This window comes from Pseudorca crassidens, chromosome 5 (assembly GCF_039906515.1).
Source record: "Pseudorca crassidens isolate mPseCra1 chromosome 5, mPseCra1.hap1, whole genome shotgun sequence".
NCBI lineage: Eukaryota > Metazoa > Chordata > Mammalia > Artiodactyla > Delphinidae > Pseudorca > Pseudorca crassidens.
Window position 1 is genome coordinate 144,706,104 of NC_090300.1, and position 18,672 is coordinate 144,724,775.

Below are 18,672 nucleotides of genomic sequence, written 5' to 3' on the forward strand. Positions count from 1 at the left end.
TTAAAGGCTTTTCGTGCTGCTGGAGATGAACTGCAGCAGAATTAAAGCACATGTTTTAAAAGCTCAAAAAGCTTTGAATCTAAAGGCAGACGCTCTTAACTGACCCCTCCACCTGCCTTCACTTGGAATGTCATGTCCCTTGCAGTCTGTGGTGTGTCAAACTGGCGATCTTTCCGTCTCTCTTCCTCTCAGCAAACCTGGTTTATTCTGAATGAGGTAGCTATCTAGTACAGGAGTTAGCTCGGAGCTGTCACCTTGCTAGGTAAGCGCCTTTAAATGATTACAGAGCAATTTTTCACCCGTCCTCTCTTCACTGCCTCCTCTCCTCCCCGAAGAAATATAAATAAGATTTTTAAAACATAAAAGCCTGCAAATTTCAACCCAGATGGAGGAGGAAAAGGGAAAGACTTCACCCATGCATCCAATCCCCCCACACTCCAGTCAATACAAGAAATGAAATTCATCACAAACCGAAAGGCTCACCATTCGCGAAGCTCTGGAACAAGGAGAGAGCCAGTATCCACATGCCCCTGCTGCTCCCCGGCCTCCCGCGAGCGCCGCGCCGGCCTCGCCCCCCGCGCTCCGCCCGGCTCCGCTCGCTCTACACCCGCCCGGGGGCCGCCGCCCGCCCGCCGCCGCCGCCGCTGCTGCCGAGCCGCCCGGGCACGCGGCGCGGCCGGGCTCCGGGGCGAAGGCTGCGCTCGCCGCGCACCGCGCTCCTGCACACCTGCTCCCGGGCGCCGCGCCCAACGCTGCGGCCAGAGCGGGCCGGCGGGGCTGCAGCCCAGGTGCGCCGTCAGCTCAGGGGGCCGCCGGCAGGTCGGCAGGTGGACGGAGCCGCAGACGCGGGCGTGAGCTCATCCCGGGCGCCCGGCGCCCCGACTGCGCAGCAAGCGGCCTCCGGTGCGTCGGCCGTCAGCCTCCGCAGCCAGGCAGCAGGCGGGCGGGCAGGCTCATCTTTCCTCTCCTGCGGCCCGAATCACATTGATCCCTCGCTAACCTTCCCTGGCTGGGAGGCGGGCGGGCGGGCGAGGAGCGAGCGGAGCGGAGGCGAGCGGGGACCCCCTCCCCTGCCTCTGGCCGCTGGGGCGCTCTGCAGTCTTAAAGCAGCAGCCGAGAAGTGGAACCGAACTGGAGGCAGGACCGGAGAGAGCGCAGGCACCTCACAGCCACGCACAGTCATCGGGATGCATTTCTTCGAGGTTTAAATAATCATTTCAACAGCCCATTATTTTTAGTTATTTTCTTGCCGGTTGCTAATAAGATTATGGCCAGGGGTGACTATTCCAGAAGGTTGCCAGATAAGCTGAGGTGACCAGGAAAGGGCAGCAGTTTTAATAAAATGTGCAGCTGGATTTAGCTTTCGTATTTACTGTCATAAAAGTCCAGTTCATTTGCCTAGAGAGAAATGCAACTTCCAAATCCTGCTGCTACTATAAAGATCTCTATGGTTTCACGGTCTAATTTTTAATTATCTCAAATACATGGTAGACTGCAAACATAGGCAATTCTAATTTTGCTCTCTGAATGGTGCAAAAAAAAAAAAAACCTGATTAAAATTGCTGATAATTTGAGTAATTCCAAACATATAACCCATCCACGTTGCTGTGAAAAGCCAATATGACAACATTTCCTGAATGTTCTGTATGGTCGTGGAAGTCATAATAATATCTAAATAATACCTTGGAAAAGCACATGCATACATACTCCATCACTTTTCAAAATAACTACCAACAGGGCTGGAATGCACCCAATTAGGATCCAAGGTAGAATTTCTGGGGCAAGGCATGAAAGACTGAGGAGAAGCATTTAAGGGGGGAGGGAGGTCTCATGGGGAATAAGTTGGGTTTCCTGGGCACTGGGTACCTTGTGCCTAAGCTCCACACGTCCCTCCAAATACAAACAGGAATTAAGCACACCTAGAACAGCTCACAAAATAACAGGAAAAGCAAATGGTGAGGCAGAAACAAAATGGTGTTTTACCAGAGTTGGGCACAAGATGGCCAGGCCCTGTGTATGAGGAAGGGCCAGCTGAGCCCATGATGCTGCATGCTCGCCATCGCTCTGCAGCTGCAGGTGGTCACGTGCTGCAGCCCACTCAGGACTGCCAGCCCAACCCTGCCCTACACACTCCCCAGTGTCCTCTGGCTTTGCACACCCAGGGTGCTCAGGCTCTGGGCTTTCCTAAACGCAGCCCAGGAAGGCAGGTAATGGGGTGATTTCTGTTCCTGCGTCCATCTGCTTCACCCATTCATTCAATTCACAAATTCTTAACTGCATACCAGCCACCTGTGAGGCTCCACTCAGCCTAAACTGTCAGGCACTCCAGCACTGGGGTCAGACACACTCAGGGCCAGAGTCCAGCTGGACCACTTACCCATTGCAGGGCTCGTGCATGTTACTTGTGCCTCATCCTCATACAGAATGGAAATTATCAAGGTTCCTGACGCGTATGGTTGTGAAGATCCGATGACATATTCCTAAGCATGTTGGTCACTGTGATAAAGGATGGCTATGGTTATTACTGAGTTTGGGACCAGGGCCTGTTACATAATTTGCGGGGTCCGGCGCAGAATGAAAATGGTGGTGGGGGGCTTCTTTTACAAAAAGGAAAAAGGCACCATTCAAGGTGCTAAAATATAAAGCTTTTCCCTTTCTTTCTCAGTCTCTCCCACCCTGTCGTGGTGTCTTTTTTATTTGCTATTTAATGTCATGCTCCCTTGGTCACAGGAATAGTCCAGGGTGACTGTGTGTGACTCAGGGAAGCACCAGTGGCCCACGTCCACCACCCTCCACTGGACCAAAGGCCGTGTTCCACCGGAGTTGGGAGGGGGAAGTCCATCCATCTCCCTTTCCTGAAGGCCACTGCCCCAGCGTGTGGTGGACAGGAGATCGCCAAGGGACTGCAATCTCCCTGCTGGGTGGCGCTTGTACCTGCATCAGAGGTGGCCCTGGTCAAGTCACTTGTGCCATATGCCATGGCTCGGCAGGCTGGGGGCGGGGCACCCTAAAAACCACGCTGATTCGAACCTCAGCACTCCCTGTGTGGTCTCAAGGCCCCACCTGCAGACCGAGGGCACCAGCAGAACCCAAGCCTGCTCTTCCAACATGACCCCGTCACCCCCCCATCCCATCAGAAAGCGGGAGCGACTGCAGGTTGGAGAGGTGGAGGCCAGTCAAGGCCCAGGGCACCACAGGAGGTGCCTGGAGGCTGGATGGTGTGGGAGCCGTAAGTACAGGGATAGAATTAATTTTAAAAACTAATAAAAATTTTATGATGGCAACACAGAGCATTTAACCCCAAGGGCAGACCTTTCCGGGAAGGGAGATCCCAGGGCAAGAGTATTTGTCACCAGCAAAGCCCACTGGGGCCCCCAGGGGAAAATAAGAGGGAATTTAGGAGACAAGGTCTCACCTCTTCTTTTGTGCTTAGTCTAGTTTCACTGGTCATTACAGTGCCGCGTGCAGAGGCGTCAGATTAGAGTTCCCGCCGTAGAACCGCTGCCGACACCCCGACTTGGCAACTGCGCCCTGTGGAGAAGCCCTGCGGAAAAGCCCTGCGCAGAAGCGCTGCGCAGAAGTCCTGCGCAGGGCACCTCAATTCAAAATGGCAGCAGTGGGCCATGTGCAGAGATGCTGCGCCCCGGCACTCGGCTGTGAGCAACACGCATGCGCCTCGCGGCAATGACTCCGACCCTCCCACTGCAGACCAGAAACCTGCAAAACAGCCCCACCGTCGGCCTGTCGGGAAAGCGTGTGCTCTAGAGCAAACTGGCACCTCTCCATTCTCTGATCAAAGAATAAAACTTTCCTCTGCTTCTGAACCCAGCTTGGTCTCCTTCTATTGTTGCGAGTGACCCCAGGCAGAAGGACCCAACTCGAAAGGGTCTGTGACACATTGGTCTCAACTCCGTGAAGCCAGCCCTCTGTGGTCTTCCATCTAATGCATGTCCTGCAGCCTGAGTTGGTTAACGATCCAGAATGGGCCTAACCAAGCACCAAGCTCTCTTTTTGCAAATATTTTTAGAACATACTTCAGTATAAAAACATACTCACATCCCACGAAACTGTGAACTCCATGAGCTCAGATACTGCACTTCTCCAGAAAGCTGTCCCCAAGGCTGGCACAGGCACACGCTCAGTGAGTACCCATGGAATGGAACACAGAGCTCTAATGCAGGTAGACGGCGGAAACTGCTCTGTGATACATACACTTAAGTGCCTCATACACACCCGCGACAATCTAGCTGAGCCTTCAAGTGCAGTTAAGACGTCCCCATGCAAATCAGAGTCAAGGAAAGGGGACATTCTACCCAAACAGACATCAGGAGAAACCAACTTTTTCAAATACACTGAGGTTTAATGTCTCTTGGTTGAAAACGTCTTTGGAACTTCCCCGGGAGAAACTTGAGACTGACTCCAGCACGCGGAGGGCTAGAGACAGAACACAGAGGCAGCCCCCCCAGAAGGTAGGCGACAGGTGTAATAAGCAAGGAAACTTACACAGGAGGCTTGTCTTGGGTACATCTTTGCACTCACCCCCAGAATCTTAAGAGTTTATAACGAGAGGCCTTAATGGGGTTAAATCACGTATCCAGTCAAGATGGTCTCAACACCTTGCTTTCTCAAGGTTGCATCCTTGAAGCGTCTCCTAGTACAAGAAGGCTATGAGATGGGAGGCTGGAGGAAAGGAGCCTCTGACTGCCTGGTTCCACCTTCAGGGTCAACCGACAGTGGGGTCCTCTTGAGGACCTCCTCCAACAATGTAATTCTTCTTTTTGGTACAGTATTCCTAATTAATGTAATCCCTGGCCTCCTGAAGATCAACATTTGACCTAAAACCATACCGTATGGAATTATCCTCCCTCACCCCCCTCCCTCCTCCTACTGCTCTGGGTCAGCCTTCTCAGGAGAAGAGAGATAAAGTTGTCGAAGAGGCTACTTTTGTGCCCATTTGAACGATGCCAAATAAGAAGCAACCCTCATTTGGAGGGCATTATCATCCAAATGACATGGTCTGTTACTCCTCCATTTCCTGTTGGATTAAGAAAAGAATTTCTGAAGTGGTAGCATTTGAGCCGTGTTCTAGAGGAGGGTTGGGGATGAGTAAGGAGGGCATTCTGGTGGAGAGATCATCAGTGGCCAAATAAGGAAGGCTCGCTCCTTTCTGACACATGGAGTTAATTCTGACCAAGAAGATAGGTAGTCGCCCACATGGGAGCTATGTTAGTGTCCTTAGGTGGCTGAAATGAGTACCACAAACTGGATGACTTACCACAAAAAGGCACTGTCTCAGTTCTGGAGGACAGAAGTCCAAAATCAAGGTGTTGGCAGGGCTACACTTCTGAACCTTATAGGGGAGAATCCTTCTAGCTTCTGATGGTGGCCAGCAATCCTTAGAGTTCCCTGGCTTGTAGATATAACTCTCCAGTCTCTGTCTTCACATGGACTTCTCCCTCTTGTGTCTCTGTGTCTCTTCCTCTCTTCCCGTCTTCTTATAAGGACACCAATCATTCTCAGTGAGGGATTCACCCTAATCCAGTGTGACCTCATCTTAACTGATTACGTCTGCAACTTGCAATAAGCCTACTTCCAAATAAGGTCACATCTGAGATACTGGGGGTTAAGATTTCAATATCATTTGGAAGAGACACAATTCAACCTATAACAGGACCCAAAATCAAAAGACAAGAGGTGTGAGATGCGTTTCCTAAGAGAAGGAACATGGACTTGGATGGGGACCCCAGGGTCTTGCCCCACCTCTCACTTTCGCCCAAGGCCCATTTGTGGTGCGTGTGCCAGGGAAGAAGTTCAGACTTCATCGTGGAGTCTCAGTTTCTCCCCTTGAAAACTGAAATAATCATGGCCGCTCTTCTTATCTTAAAGGACTGTTGTGATGATCAAATGAGATATGGGAATTGGCTTAGATAAAGATTACACAGAGAACAGCTACATAGAATCATTACTGTCTACAACTGGACCTGCAGAAACATTTTGAGTAAATTTATTACTTGATAAAGCCTCCTTCTGGCCGCTGGTGCTTTGATTAAATTGAAATCAGGCACTATTACACCTCTGGTCTCAGAGCTGCAAAGGGCAGAGACGCGTGAGAGTGTCAGCAGTGGCCCATCCATTTCTTCTTCCAGCAAACTAATGGAGACCTTCAGCAAATATTTGGAGCATGCCTGCTACCTCCAAGTTGCTCTCATATTTCCTGGGAGCTTAAAGGTGAATAAGCATGGGCCAGGAAGGTCTCTGAGTACTGTTAGGGAACCTCTAGGCTGCTTGAAATGTTCTCTGACTCTGTCAGGGTGGAAGTTACACGAATACATGCACATATAAAAATTCATCAAGCTGTACATTTAAGTTTAGAGCACTTTACACAATTGACCATATGTAAAAAAAAAAAATGACTATAACACAGTCCCTACTAATCTCACAGTTTAGTGGGGGATTCAGATAATAGTTAAAATAATTTGATCAGATAAACTCTATAATTGGGACTTTATAATTGGTACACCTAACTCAGCCAACTGGCATGTGTGTGTGTGTGTGTGTGTGTGTGTGTGTATGTGTGTGTGTGCGCACACGTATTTGTGTGTCTTTGGTGAGGGCAGGTGTAGCAGGAAATGGGACAGAAATGGAAGGACCAGTACAACGAGGTGTTTGGACTTTGTCCTGAAGGCGAGAGGAAGTGATGTGGGTAAGCAGGAAATGACACGATCCGATCTGTTTTGGAAACATTCCCTGCTAGGACACAGTGGAGAATAACCTGAGACTTTCAAGAAGGACACAGGGAGACCATTAGAAAATTAGCCTGAGTCCAGAGGGGAATGATTAAGACCTGGGGAAAGCCATGGTCCTGGGATGAAGACACTTGTATCTTAGAATATCAGGAGATATTTAAAAGGTGAGATGATCAGATTTAGAAATCCTACTAATAGTGATGACAGTTGCTGTCACTATCAATGTGGTGGTTCTTTAGCTTGTCAGCACTGGTGAGTCCAGTTCTATGCCAGGTGCTGTACATGCGTATGGAATTCAATTCTTGTCTGTGAGACAAGGGCTGTTACTGTCCTTTCCATTCTTCAGATGGGGACACCTCAGCTCAGAGAGACCCAGAAGCTTGCACTATAGCCCAGCCCATCAGAGACAGAACTTGGCCTGAATCAAAGCTCAACACTTGTAGGTCTGGTAAGGATAGGTCTCCTCTAAACATGGGTGAGATAGGGAGAGGGTGGTGAGAGATAGGCAGGAAGAGGTGAGAGACGGGCAAGATGTGGTGAGAGATAAGCAGGAGGTAGTGAGAGATAAGCAGGAAGTGGTGAGAGATAAGCAGGAAGTGGTGAGAGACAAGCAGGAAGTGGTGAGAGATGGGCAGGATGTGGTGAGAGATAAGCAGGAAGTGGTAAGAGATAAGCAGGAAGTGGTGAGAGATAAGCAGGAAGTGGTGAGAGACAGGCAGGAAGTGATGAAAAGCAGCCAGCACGATCTTTTAATACACACACACACACAAACACGCACACACACACACACACATCACAGGAAGCCCTGTTCAAAACTCTCCACTGCCCTCTGATATTTCACAGCATAAAATCCAAAGTCCCCACCGTGGCCATAGGTAGGCGCTCCCACCACCACCACCCTGTCGGATGGGTCTCCTGCTATGTTCCTAGTCACACACTCAATACTGGCTTCCTTGATTTCACCCGAACACAGCCAGCGCATTCCCACCCTCCACCTAAAACATGTTTCCCTCCGATGCCCCCATGGCTCGCTCCTCCTGCCTTTGCCCCCCCATCCAAAGCCTTCTCCTCAGAGAGACATTTCCTGACAACCCTGCACGGCCAGAGCGTTTCTACCCTGCTGCAGTTTGGCCTCTGAGCCTCCTTCCTCCGTACACACACACGTACTTACTAACTGGCTCGCCCAGCTCTGTGGAAGCTGGGACTGTGGCACTCACCACACTCACAACAATGCTTAGCACATTGTAAGTGCTCAGTGAATATCTGCTGAATGAAAAAGAAAGACTGAGTTTCCAAGACAAATGTCATAGGAGGCAAAATCTCACGGACCCTCAGCACATCTCCTCCATTTCACCTCCTGGGAGACTACAGAACAGGAATAGCCAAAAGGACACCCAGATGGAGCAGGAAAAACAACCTTCGTACCTGTCAACCCTCACATGCATAGACATTTCATCCAAATAAATATTTCCTTACTCACCACCGTGCAGACGGCTTGCTAATAGGCATGCTAACCAGTTATTTTTCCAAATGAAGACAGTTACCGAGTCTGGGGATTTGGATTGTAAGAGAAGGTCGAGGCGGGGTTCGCATCAAATACGTTTTAGAAGCAGACAACACTTCAAAGGGAAATATAGGCCTGTGTGGAGAGCGCTAATCAAGGCAGCCCATTGGGATTGGCGGCCTGGAGGGGCTGGCAGGAGAGGGGGGATGGGAGAGCAGGACCCCGGATCCTGCAGGGACCCAGGCTTACCCCCTGCAGGTCAGCCCAGAGGGCCTAAAACCAGGAGTGGCAAAACCGGCCCTCTCTTGAAAGACTAGCGTTCACACCAAATTCCTGGAGATGTGAGAAGTTCAGGCAACTGTACTTTGCACGTCGTTACAGAAGGTGCCTCAGCTCTGAATATGGGGAAGAAATTCTTCTGGGTCTAGCACAGGGCTTTGGTGTCATGGGACATGACCCCGTGTGGTCCTGAGGGCAGACATAGAGGAAGCAGCCCAGGGTCATTGGGTGATGACCCCCGAGTCCCCAGACACACCTCAGCCCTGTGGCCTCATGGGCTGCACACCAGACACCACTGGAAGGAGATAAAATGGCTGAGGGGCCCAACCATTACTGGGGGGATAGTGGACAGGGAGAAACGGACCAAAACATCAGTGGGAAAGGCTGGGGGGACAAGGCTGTGTGCCCAGGTGGATGTGGTCCAGACGGGGACCGTGGAGTCAGGCCCTGGCACATCCTCGGACCTGTGTGACCCTGGGAGGGGCTTAGCCTCTGGCCTCAAAAGACTGCTCTATTAACCCTGCCTATGTCACAGGGCCACAGTAACGATTAGATGAGGCAGACCTTGTAAAGTGCCTAAAAAAGTGCACGCTTTGAACAGCAAAATGTCACAAAAAATGGTGGAGGACAAGTGAGGGCTGGGTTGAGGACACAGGCAGGACAGGTAAAGGCCTAACGTCAATGAAAGCCTGAACACTTACAACGGATAACAAAAAGGCAATCAAGCCCATAGAAAAATGGGCTCAGGATTTGAATTTGACAGCTCACAGAAGAAGAGAGCGCAGCCAGTTAACCTGAGTGGTTGCTCAATCACATTAATAGGCAATAAAATGTACGTTTAAGTAACAACTGGATATTGCTTCTCACCACCAAATTGAAAGGCATTAAAAGAAGTGGAGATGCTAACGTTGGAAGGATGCAGGGAGAAAGGGCACTTTCAGACATTGCTGGTGGCAATGTGATGCTTTTGTAGCTTCATTTTTAAAAGATTCTGACAGTATGAATTTAAAAAAAGAAACAAAATGAAAAAATACACTTACCCTTCCACTTAGCAATCCTACTCTTGGGAATCTCTCCCACTGAGGTAAAAAATAAGCAGTACTTAAAGCTATTTGTACAATGCTATCCACGGTAGCATTGTTTGCTGAAACAACAGATAGGAAAAGAAAAAAAAAGAAGAAAGAAAATCATCTGTGTGCCCATCAATGAGGGGTATTGAATACATTTTAAAACGTGAAAGTATTACAACATTAGTCAAAAAACATCAGTGATGTGAGGACATTTCCAGCATATTTAATTGAGAAAAGCAAGATGCAGAGGACTATATAAAATGTCTCATTTTTGTAAAACAAATAGTAAGAGAAACCCTCTATCTGTGTGTGCATGTGTGTGTGAGCAATCTTTGCAAGTGTGGAAAAAATGTTGACACCGATACAAACGTTTGTTACGGATTGGGCTGAGGTGGGGATAGTGGGAGAAAGAAAGGAGAAAATAACTCAAAGAAAATAAGAAAGGGTTGATTTAGAAAAAACAGCATGTATAATAGAGCTCATGTATGTAGAATATCAATGTCAAAATGAAAATGGTAATTATCTACGTAGTGGAATATCTGCTTTTTACTTGTTTATTTTCCTTTACAGGGTTGTTTGATCCTTTTCATTTTCTTGATGACTATCTAAAATGAAGTTAAAAGACAGTAATAAAATAACATAAAGGATCTTAGGAAGGCTGACAGGGTCTGAGTACCACAATACCACAGAGAGCCTACTGGTGCATGTGCTCACCCTAGAGGGCAGTGTTCTCTCATCTCCTTCTCTCCTGACCTTTCTGGTCCTTCCTCGCTGCACCCCAGGTGGGAACCCACTTTCCTCCACAACTGTGGACTCAAGGGCCTATTCTTCCATATTGTTGGTTACTTCGCCTTCTTGTCCACTTCTTCAGAGAGCCCCACTGGACATGAGACTTATGCTCCGTCTGCTACACCCATTGCACTGAAGATGTATCGGATGAGAGCCCATTTTGACTTTTCTCAGCATAAGAATCCCTAAAGAAGTAAAATCCCTCATCATGTTCACTTCCCCACTCTCCTGAAGAGAGCTGAGCCATGGGATAGGAGAGGGGTCAGAAGCCAAACCCAGAGGAGGTGACAGAAAAAAGGGGCTGTGTCCAGGGCTTCAAGGTGCAAGCTGTCTCAGAGGTGAAGGGTCAGGGGAATGGGAGGGAGACTGGGTGGTTAGAGAAGAAAGGGCGCAGAGTGTTCATGGAGACGTACGGTGCGGGAAGAAGATGGAATGAGAGGAAAGAGAAGGCCAGATTCAAGTCCACTTGGAAATCTTGCTTGAGATCAACTGTGCAACCTTGGCTTCCCCTTCTGTGCCACAGTTCAGTTCTTTGCGTTGCAGAAACATCACATGCACTAGAGTGGCAGAGGACTGGTTCTCTTAACCCAGGAAAGCCCAAGGGAGCAACCTAGCAAAACCCAGTCCATGAAACAGGCAGTGACATCTCTATCCATACCAATTTGTATATGATTTTATCAAATTTTAAGAAAAGTTTTGGAGAACAAGTCCCAACATTTTAAGTTTGGCATTGCCGCTTCTCTAAGTACAGTAATGGATATTATTCCAGGAATGAGTATGAAGTAATTAAAAATAAATAATATTTGATGAGCAGAGTTATCAATAATCTTTGTTATGTATGACAAAGGTAACCCATTCAGTCCTCAGCAGATCCTTTCCAAAGTAGGTGAAAATCCTCAGAATATGATCTAAAACTAGGACATTTACTCATTCATTTAACAAATATTTATTGAGCTCCTGCTACGGGCTAGGAATGTGGGCATATGGGGTACATTAGTGAACAATATAGAACCACTTCTCTCGTGGAGCTGACAGTCAGCATTATGCCCATCAGAGGGAAACTACTCACTCTAGTTTGTTTCTGAGAGCAACTCAAGGAAGAGAAGGCATTCAATCCTAACTGATTTGTATCCTGGTGTTGTCTTTGAGAGTTCTCTTCTCATGCAATTTACTATCATGGGAAATACCAGCCACAAACATGTATGCAAAGATGCAAGTGGATGGACGATCATTAAAATGATGTTTGCAACAGCAAACTGGAAGTAACTAACCATAATATCCATTATTGGGGCCAGTTAAATAAATAATGGTGCTCCGAGATAATGGACTACTATGCAGTCATTAAAAAGACGAGGCAGCTTTAGAGCTCCTAGGACAAGAACCCCAGGATGTTCTGAAATGAAAGAAGTAGGGTTGGGGAAATGGTGGGTACTGGGTGTGCCCACTTATGTAATGAAATGTGTGTACATTGGCATGTTTATACATGCATAGACAACTCATGGAGAAAGGTAAGAAGCTATTATGCAAGGTCACATCTCCGAAGGGGGACTTGGAGTAGGGCATGGGAAGGGTACAAAATTTCATGAAATTGTCTTTCCTATCAAATAGATGTTTTGTTACTACTTTTATTTCATTTTACCATGCATACATGTGCTTTTTCACTTAAAAGTCATTAGCATAAAAAGATATTAATGAGCTTTAAGAAATTCTTATCTATAGTTCTGTCCAGTATGTCAGAACCAGTATCTGCCACTGGCCACATGTGGCTATTTATATTTAAAGGTGAATTAAAAGAAGTGTTTCCATTATCGCAGAAGTTACATTGGACAGTGATGGATGCTCTTCATGAACCTAGAGCCAGAGAACTTTTCTGGAAATATCTAAGCCTTCACTCTTCACAGTAGAGTTGATGCAAAACAAACCAACAAACAAACAAAAAGCCAATACAGAACAGATTTTGCATACCTAACAAGATAGGCATTTCCTTAAATTTAACGTATGTCTCTCCCTCTCTCCCCGCCTCATTAACCAGAAGGAAAGTGAGAAACTCATCCCTTCAAAAGTCTACAGTGTCATGACTTAAGGCTTTAAGTTATTTTGCATATATTTTAAGTACTATTACAATGCCTGTGTACTTTTGCCCCATGGAAACCTAAATTAATGTTTACTGATGCTATTTGAAAGCACAAAGTAATAAAAATAAAAAAAAACTAACAAGCCAAAAATCATCTGATCTTTTTATTACTGTATAAATACTGGTGCCTCCTCACTTTTTTGAAAGAACAAGAATCCCTCATTGTCTAACTTGCTCAGGTTTCTGATGTCTCTCTCCACTCCAGGAAGCCACAGTGCTAATCCCAGCTGAGAGTGAAGCTTGAGTAACTACAGATCCCTAAGGGTTGTAAGCAGTATATTTGGTTCAATAAACTACAAAGAGCCAATGAATCAGTTAGAGATTCCCCATCCATTTGTACTCTGAAATTTTCATTTGTGTTTCTTAATCAGTCCAGTATCAATTTAACTCTTCCCCAGCACGCAAACTGGGGTCTTGGTCAATCAAATGCCAAGGAAGTCAACTTTAAGACTTAGTAAGGCTTCTTTCAATGATGGTAAGATAAAATGCAAAATTATTTCTTATCCTTGTCTTTTAGAGTGAAAATAGCTGATTCTAAAATTCTCTCCTCTGTGGATGGAACCACCTTACTCCCAGCTAATAGGACCTCAGAGCATCATGTGGCTGAAGACTTGCCCTCCTGAGAGCTCTCTGTGGAGGACACTTTGTTGATTACAGTATCTTCCACACAGAGCCCAGCACCGAGGCATCCCTTAGATGGGAGTTTCCATAATCAACCACTAGAAGAAGTGTGGATGAATATAAAATGCTCTTTCACTCAATTTCTTTTTTTCTATCTTTGGACTTCCCTGAAGAAACTGCAGTGACCTGTCATAGAGGAGAAAACAGAACCTGCAGAGAAAGTGCAAAGCTTTGTATTTATCTGCAAGCAGATATTCAGAATGACCTTCTTGCTACCACGAGAGGAATATAAATCTCCCAACACTACAGGCTCTCCCTCTTCTTATTCACAGAATTATTCACAGAATCGTGTGAGTCGGCTTATAACAGAAACCTGATCTGAACTCACCATGCAGGGAGGTAAAAATGGGGCCTGGTCCAGCTTACAAAGAATATCCTGTCTCAGGCCAGGCACTTAATGAGATAGCCTGAAGACAGGCCAGCGGGGGGAAGACGGGTACAACAGCATAGCTCTGCTATTCACTGTTACTCAGACTGAAAAAACCCAGCAAAATACAATCCGGGATGGATCTGCATCAAGTTAGGAGGTACAAAATAGTAAACCATGATAGAATCAGTTTTATTTTTCTCTTTATCCACCAAGGCACTTTGAATATCAATTATATAAATAAGTATTGAAAAATTTATATCAGTCAACCATTATCCAGTCCATTCCTATGGGTAATTTTTAAGTAAACACAGCAGTGGGTTCACTAACACGATAACCCTGATAGATAATGATGTGTTCTTCATCAATGAAATTTCTCCAACAAAGTTGTCTTTTCGTGAACAAAAGGAACTTACTCAAATAAAGGGTAACATTTTCACTTTAGAGTCAGAAAGATGAGGGTTAGAGTTCATTCCTCTACTTACTGGTAATGGGACCTTGAGCAACTCACTCTATCTCTCAAGGTCTCAGTTTTCTCATCTGCAAAACTGGAATATCAACAGATCATAACCTGTAAGGTTCTTGTGAAGTTTAAACAAAGTATCATCTCTGCTCAGAACTGTGCCTGGTATATAAGCAATGCTCAATGCCGATGATATATTATGTCCTGTCTTCTTAAGGAATACATGTGGAGCATAATAGAATTTTTCATGACGACTGAAGCCCACCATTATGAACATCACGGTGTAGGGCAGAGACCTGCTTGTCCCTATACCTAGTGTTCCTGTTGTTTGGTGTATGGGACCACTTTCTGGCACACCCTTCCCCACCCCCCTACATCAGTCTGCTATGAGCCAGGAATCCAGGTGACCAAATAAGTTACTATTCTGCTTAAGACAAGTGTAAATGGGTTAACAGCAGTGATTCTCAGGTTAGAATACCCCGGGGAGATTGAACTGAAGTGGAGTCAAGGCTTTGGCATTTCATAAATTCTCCAGATGATTCCAACAGGCAGGTGGGTGGTAACCACTGCTGTCAGGGGCTGTTCCCTCATCCTCTGTTAGTGGTACAGGAAGCAGAGTAGTAACCAAGCTGCTGCAAGTGTAGTGGAAGGGGAGGTTCAGGATGTCCTTTCCAGTTGAAGAGCCAAGGTCACAGAATGCTTTACAAATCCAAAGACTACCCCACCCCCCAAAGGAAGGCAAAGAGGCACCGAGGCGAACTCATTCCTTCAACCAGTGCTAAATGAGGTTACTGTGTTCCAGGCCTGGTGCTAGACACATGGGGTATGTTAGTGAATAAGACAGACATGGCCCCAATCCCCTGCCTGCACAGAGGGGTGAGAAGAAGGCCAACGTGCAGCAAAAAAAACATGTGATGTTGGTCTAATCAACACAGCAACTGTCTTGAAAAGGGCATAATGGAAGCACACATGTATGTTAGAGTTAAATGGAGACAAAGCTTCATCTACTATCATGGGAAGTTAATAAATCATGACTAAAACTGGAATTTTTTAAAAAAGGTTGTATACAAGCATGTTATTTATAAACAAATTGATCGTTTTTTAAGACAATTAAAAAGTGTTGAAAGTGATTTTCTCTAGGGCGAAGGAAAGAGAGAATGGGATGCTGTTTCTGTAGCAAACCTTGTAAACTATATGACTCTTCAAATTAAGTACATGTATAAGTCTGAGAAAAAAAATTAAAACAGAAATATCTAAAATCTAAACAAAAATGAACTAATAATAACATAAAGAAACACTTCTGGAATGCTGGCATGTTGAGCTACCAAGACCCTCTCTCAAGTGAAACAACCATAAAATTGGCAAAAATTATTTTTTTTTTAAATTGAGTCTCTGGAAATTGTTCTAAAAGCATACAGCAAATGGAGAAATATTTATTCCAGAAAATATACTAAATCTCAGTAAGAACAGTGAGTGTCTGTAACATCTGAGCCATAACATGGTCCCTCTCCACCCCACTCCCACCTCAGCGTGATAGAAGCTCTACTCCAGGCAGGTACAACCAAAAACGCGAGGATCCCACTCCCCTCGGTCCCCACCCAAAAGCTACAGTTTCTCCCCAGGGCAAGGAAGCCACCAACACTTCTCATTCCCTTTCCCCCAGCTCTATGTATCAGAAGTTCTATTCCAGGCAAGCATGGCCAAGATGTCTGGGCCTCCCTCCTCCACGCAGCCCCCACTCATAGGATGAAAGTTCTACCCCTGCCCGGCACAGCAGGCTGAGAATACTGGGTCCTGACTGCCTGCCCTAACCCCAGCTCACTTTTTGGTTGGAGATTCCACACCAGGAGAAGCAAGCTGAGAATACCTGAGGCTACCACTCTTGCCCCACACACCACTCATAATTAAAGGGCTTCACTCCAAGAGAAGCAGGCCACTGTTCCAGAGCAGTATCACAGAAGCTCTTCCCAGGGGTAGAGACAGGTTGTAAAAACAGAAAGCTCTGTAAATATCCCTCAGGTGACTTACTTCCTTTGGAACAGAGTATAGGAAAGTTCAAGCCACAGGGCACTGTCAAAAACAATGGAGATTCCATTGGTGCACAATTAAGAGGAGCATGGAACTAATAGCTTCATGATAGCAATGAGTGAAATAGGAGACAAGCTAGAAGTTTAACAGAGAAAAGCCACAGAAAGAGTGTCAGGAAGAGTCATCCTAGAGTCAGAGCAAGCCCCAAAGACTGGCTTCAGATAACTCCCCTGCAAAGGGGTCTAACTTTAATTGGATCAGACTGTGGAGTACTTTATGCCCCAGAATGTTGTTAAAAATAATGGAGCAATCAGCTTGCAGTTAGTGGAGATTAATAGCTGGGTGTGGTACCAACAGAGGCAGAGCATCCAGAAACTCAGCAGGGAAAGCAAAGAAAGAGATGGACGGCAACAGCCTGGCCAAAACCACTGTCATGCCCTAGGTGACTTCGTGCATGCCCAAGGGAGCAACATCAAAGGTGGCACACTGCAGAGAACATGGACGTCACTGACCTGGCTCAGCGGAGTCACTGAAGAGATAAGAAGTCAAACACCAGCAAGCTTTAGGGGAGTGGGGGAGGGGAGTTAGTATCCAGAGTTGCTGAAATGTCCAACAAACAAACAAGCAAAATTAATACACATGCAAAGAAACAAGAAAGAGTGATGCATACACAGAAAAACTACACAAAACAAAATAAAGCAAAAAATAAAACCCAGGCAGCAGAAACTACCTTTGAGAGACACATATTTAGAGTTTAGCAGATAAAGACTTGAAAACAGCTTTTATAAAAGATGTTCATCAGAATGCCATGCTTAAAGAATTAAAGAATGGTGTAACAATGTCTCACCAAATAGAGAATATTAACAGAGAGACAGAAATTATAAAAACTAACCAAGTGGGAATTCTGGAGTTGAAAAGTACAACCACCAAAATGAAAAATTCACTAAGGGGCTCAACAGTAGGCATGAGTTGGCAGAACAAAGCATCCATGAACTTGAACGCAGGTCAATAGAGACTACGCAATTGGAGGAACAGAGAGAAAAAAGAAAGACAAAAATGAACAGAACCTCAGTAAATATGGGCGATCATAAAGCACACCAACATAAAGGTAATGGGTGCATCAGAAGAGCAGAGAAAGCACAAAGAATGCTTCGTAAAAATAGCTGAACACTGCACCAATTTGATAAAAGTCTGCAATTTAAGTATTTAAGAAGCTCAATGAACTCCAAGTCAGATAAATCCAAGAGATTCAAACCCAGACCCACTTTGGACAAAATGTTGAGTGCCAAAGACAAAGAGAAATTTTGAAAGCAACAAGAGAAAAACAAGTTAACACATACAAGGGAACCCTAACAATATGAACAGCTGACTTTTCATTAGAAATGATGGAAGCCAAAGCAGTGGGATGACATATTCAAAATGCTAAAAACAAACATACAAACAAAAAAAATCTGTAAACCAAGGCAAGAATCTTATATTTAGGAAGGTTATTTTTCCAAAGGGCAAGTGATATTAATGATATTCTGAGAAAGAAAAAAACTAAGCAAATTCATTGATAGCAGACCTACCTTATAAGAAATACTAAAAGAATGTATTCAGCCTGAATACAATTTACACCAGACAGTAATTCCAATTTACACAAAGAAATAAGGAGTGCCAATAAATGAAATCTTATAGTTAATTGTAAAAGAGAGTTTAATTGCATATTTACTCTCCTTTCTCCTCTTAACTGTTTTAAAAATCAATTGCTTAAAATAATACATATGTAATTGTATTATTGGTTCTATAACCTACAGAATTATAATATATTTGACAGTAAAGGGGGCAGATGGGAACAAAATTATATTGGAGGAAGAAAATGACACAAGATGGTAATTCAAATCAACAGAAGGAAAGAGAATCAGAAATGATAAATAAGGTTAATTTAACAAGCTTACAATTATACAAAAATAGGAGGAAGGAATGGAATTACACAGGAGTAACATTTCTATAATCTCATTTGAATTACTTTAATATAAATCTAGAAGACATTCTGATAAGAAGATGTATATTGTAACCTCTAGAGCAATCACTAGGAAAAAAAAAACCTATAAAAATATAGTGAAAAATCATTAAATAAATTAAAATGCCACCTTAGAAAATATTCACTTAATTCAAAAGAAAGCAAAAAAGACATGACACGTATAGAAAACAAAAAGTAGAAGGGCAGACAAATCCATCCATATCAATAATAACATTAAATGTGAATGAATTAAACAGTCTAACCAAAAGCAGAGATTGTTGGACTAGATAAAACAAAACCAAGATCCAACTACATGGTAACTACAGAAGACACACTTTAAATTCAAAGGTATAAAGAGATTGAAAGTAAAAGGGTGGAAAACAATCTACAGCAATCATAAAAGAAACTGGAGCAGTTGTGTAAATATCAGATGAAATAGACTTTAAAGCAAAAAATGTTTCTAGACAAAAAGAGGGGAAGTTTGGAATGATAAAACATCAATTCTTCATAGGATATAACAGTTATAAACATATATGCTCTAACATCAGAGCCCCAAAATAGGCGAAAAAAAAAACTGACAGAATGCAAGAAAGGAATAGACAATACAGA

General features: G+C 44.9%; 1 protein-coding gene across 3 annotated transcripts in view; it reads right to left on the reverse strand.

Moving 5' to 3' along the window:
- The window catches only part of DSCAM (DS cell adhesion molecule), a 754,308-nt gene extending 753,686 nt beyond the window's left edge, over nucleotides 1–622 (reverse strand). For all 3 annotated transcript variants that reach the window (XM_067739530.1, XM_067739531.1, XM_067739532.1), the window contains exon 1: nucleotides 484–622. In XM_067739530.1, the coding sequence (XP_067595631.1) occupies nucleotides 484–526 (43 nt within the window). In that variant the 5' untranslated portion in view covers nucleotides 527–622. The remainder of the gene's footprint in view (nucleotides 1–483) is intronic.
- Between the last annotated feature and the right edge of the window lie 18,050 nt (nucleotides 623–18,672).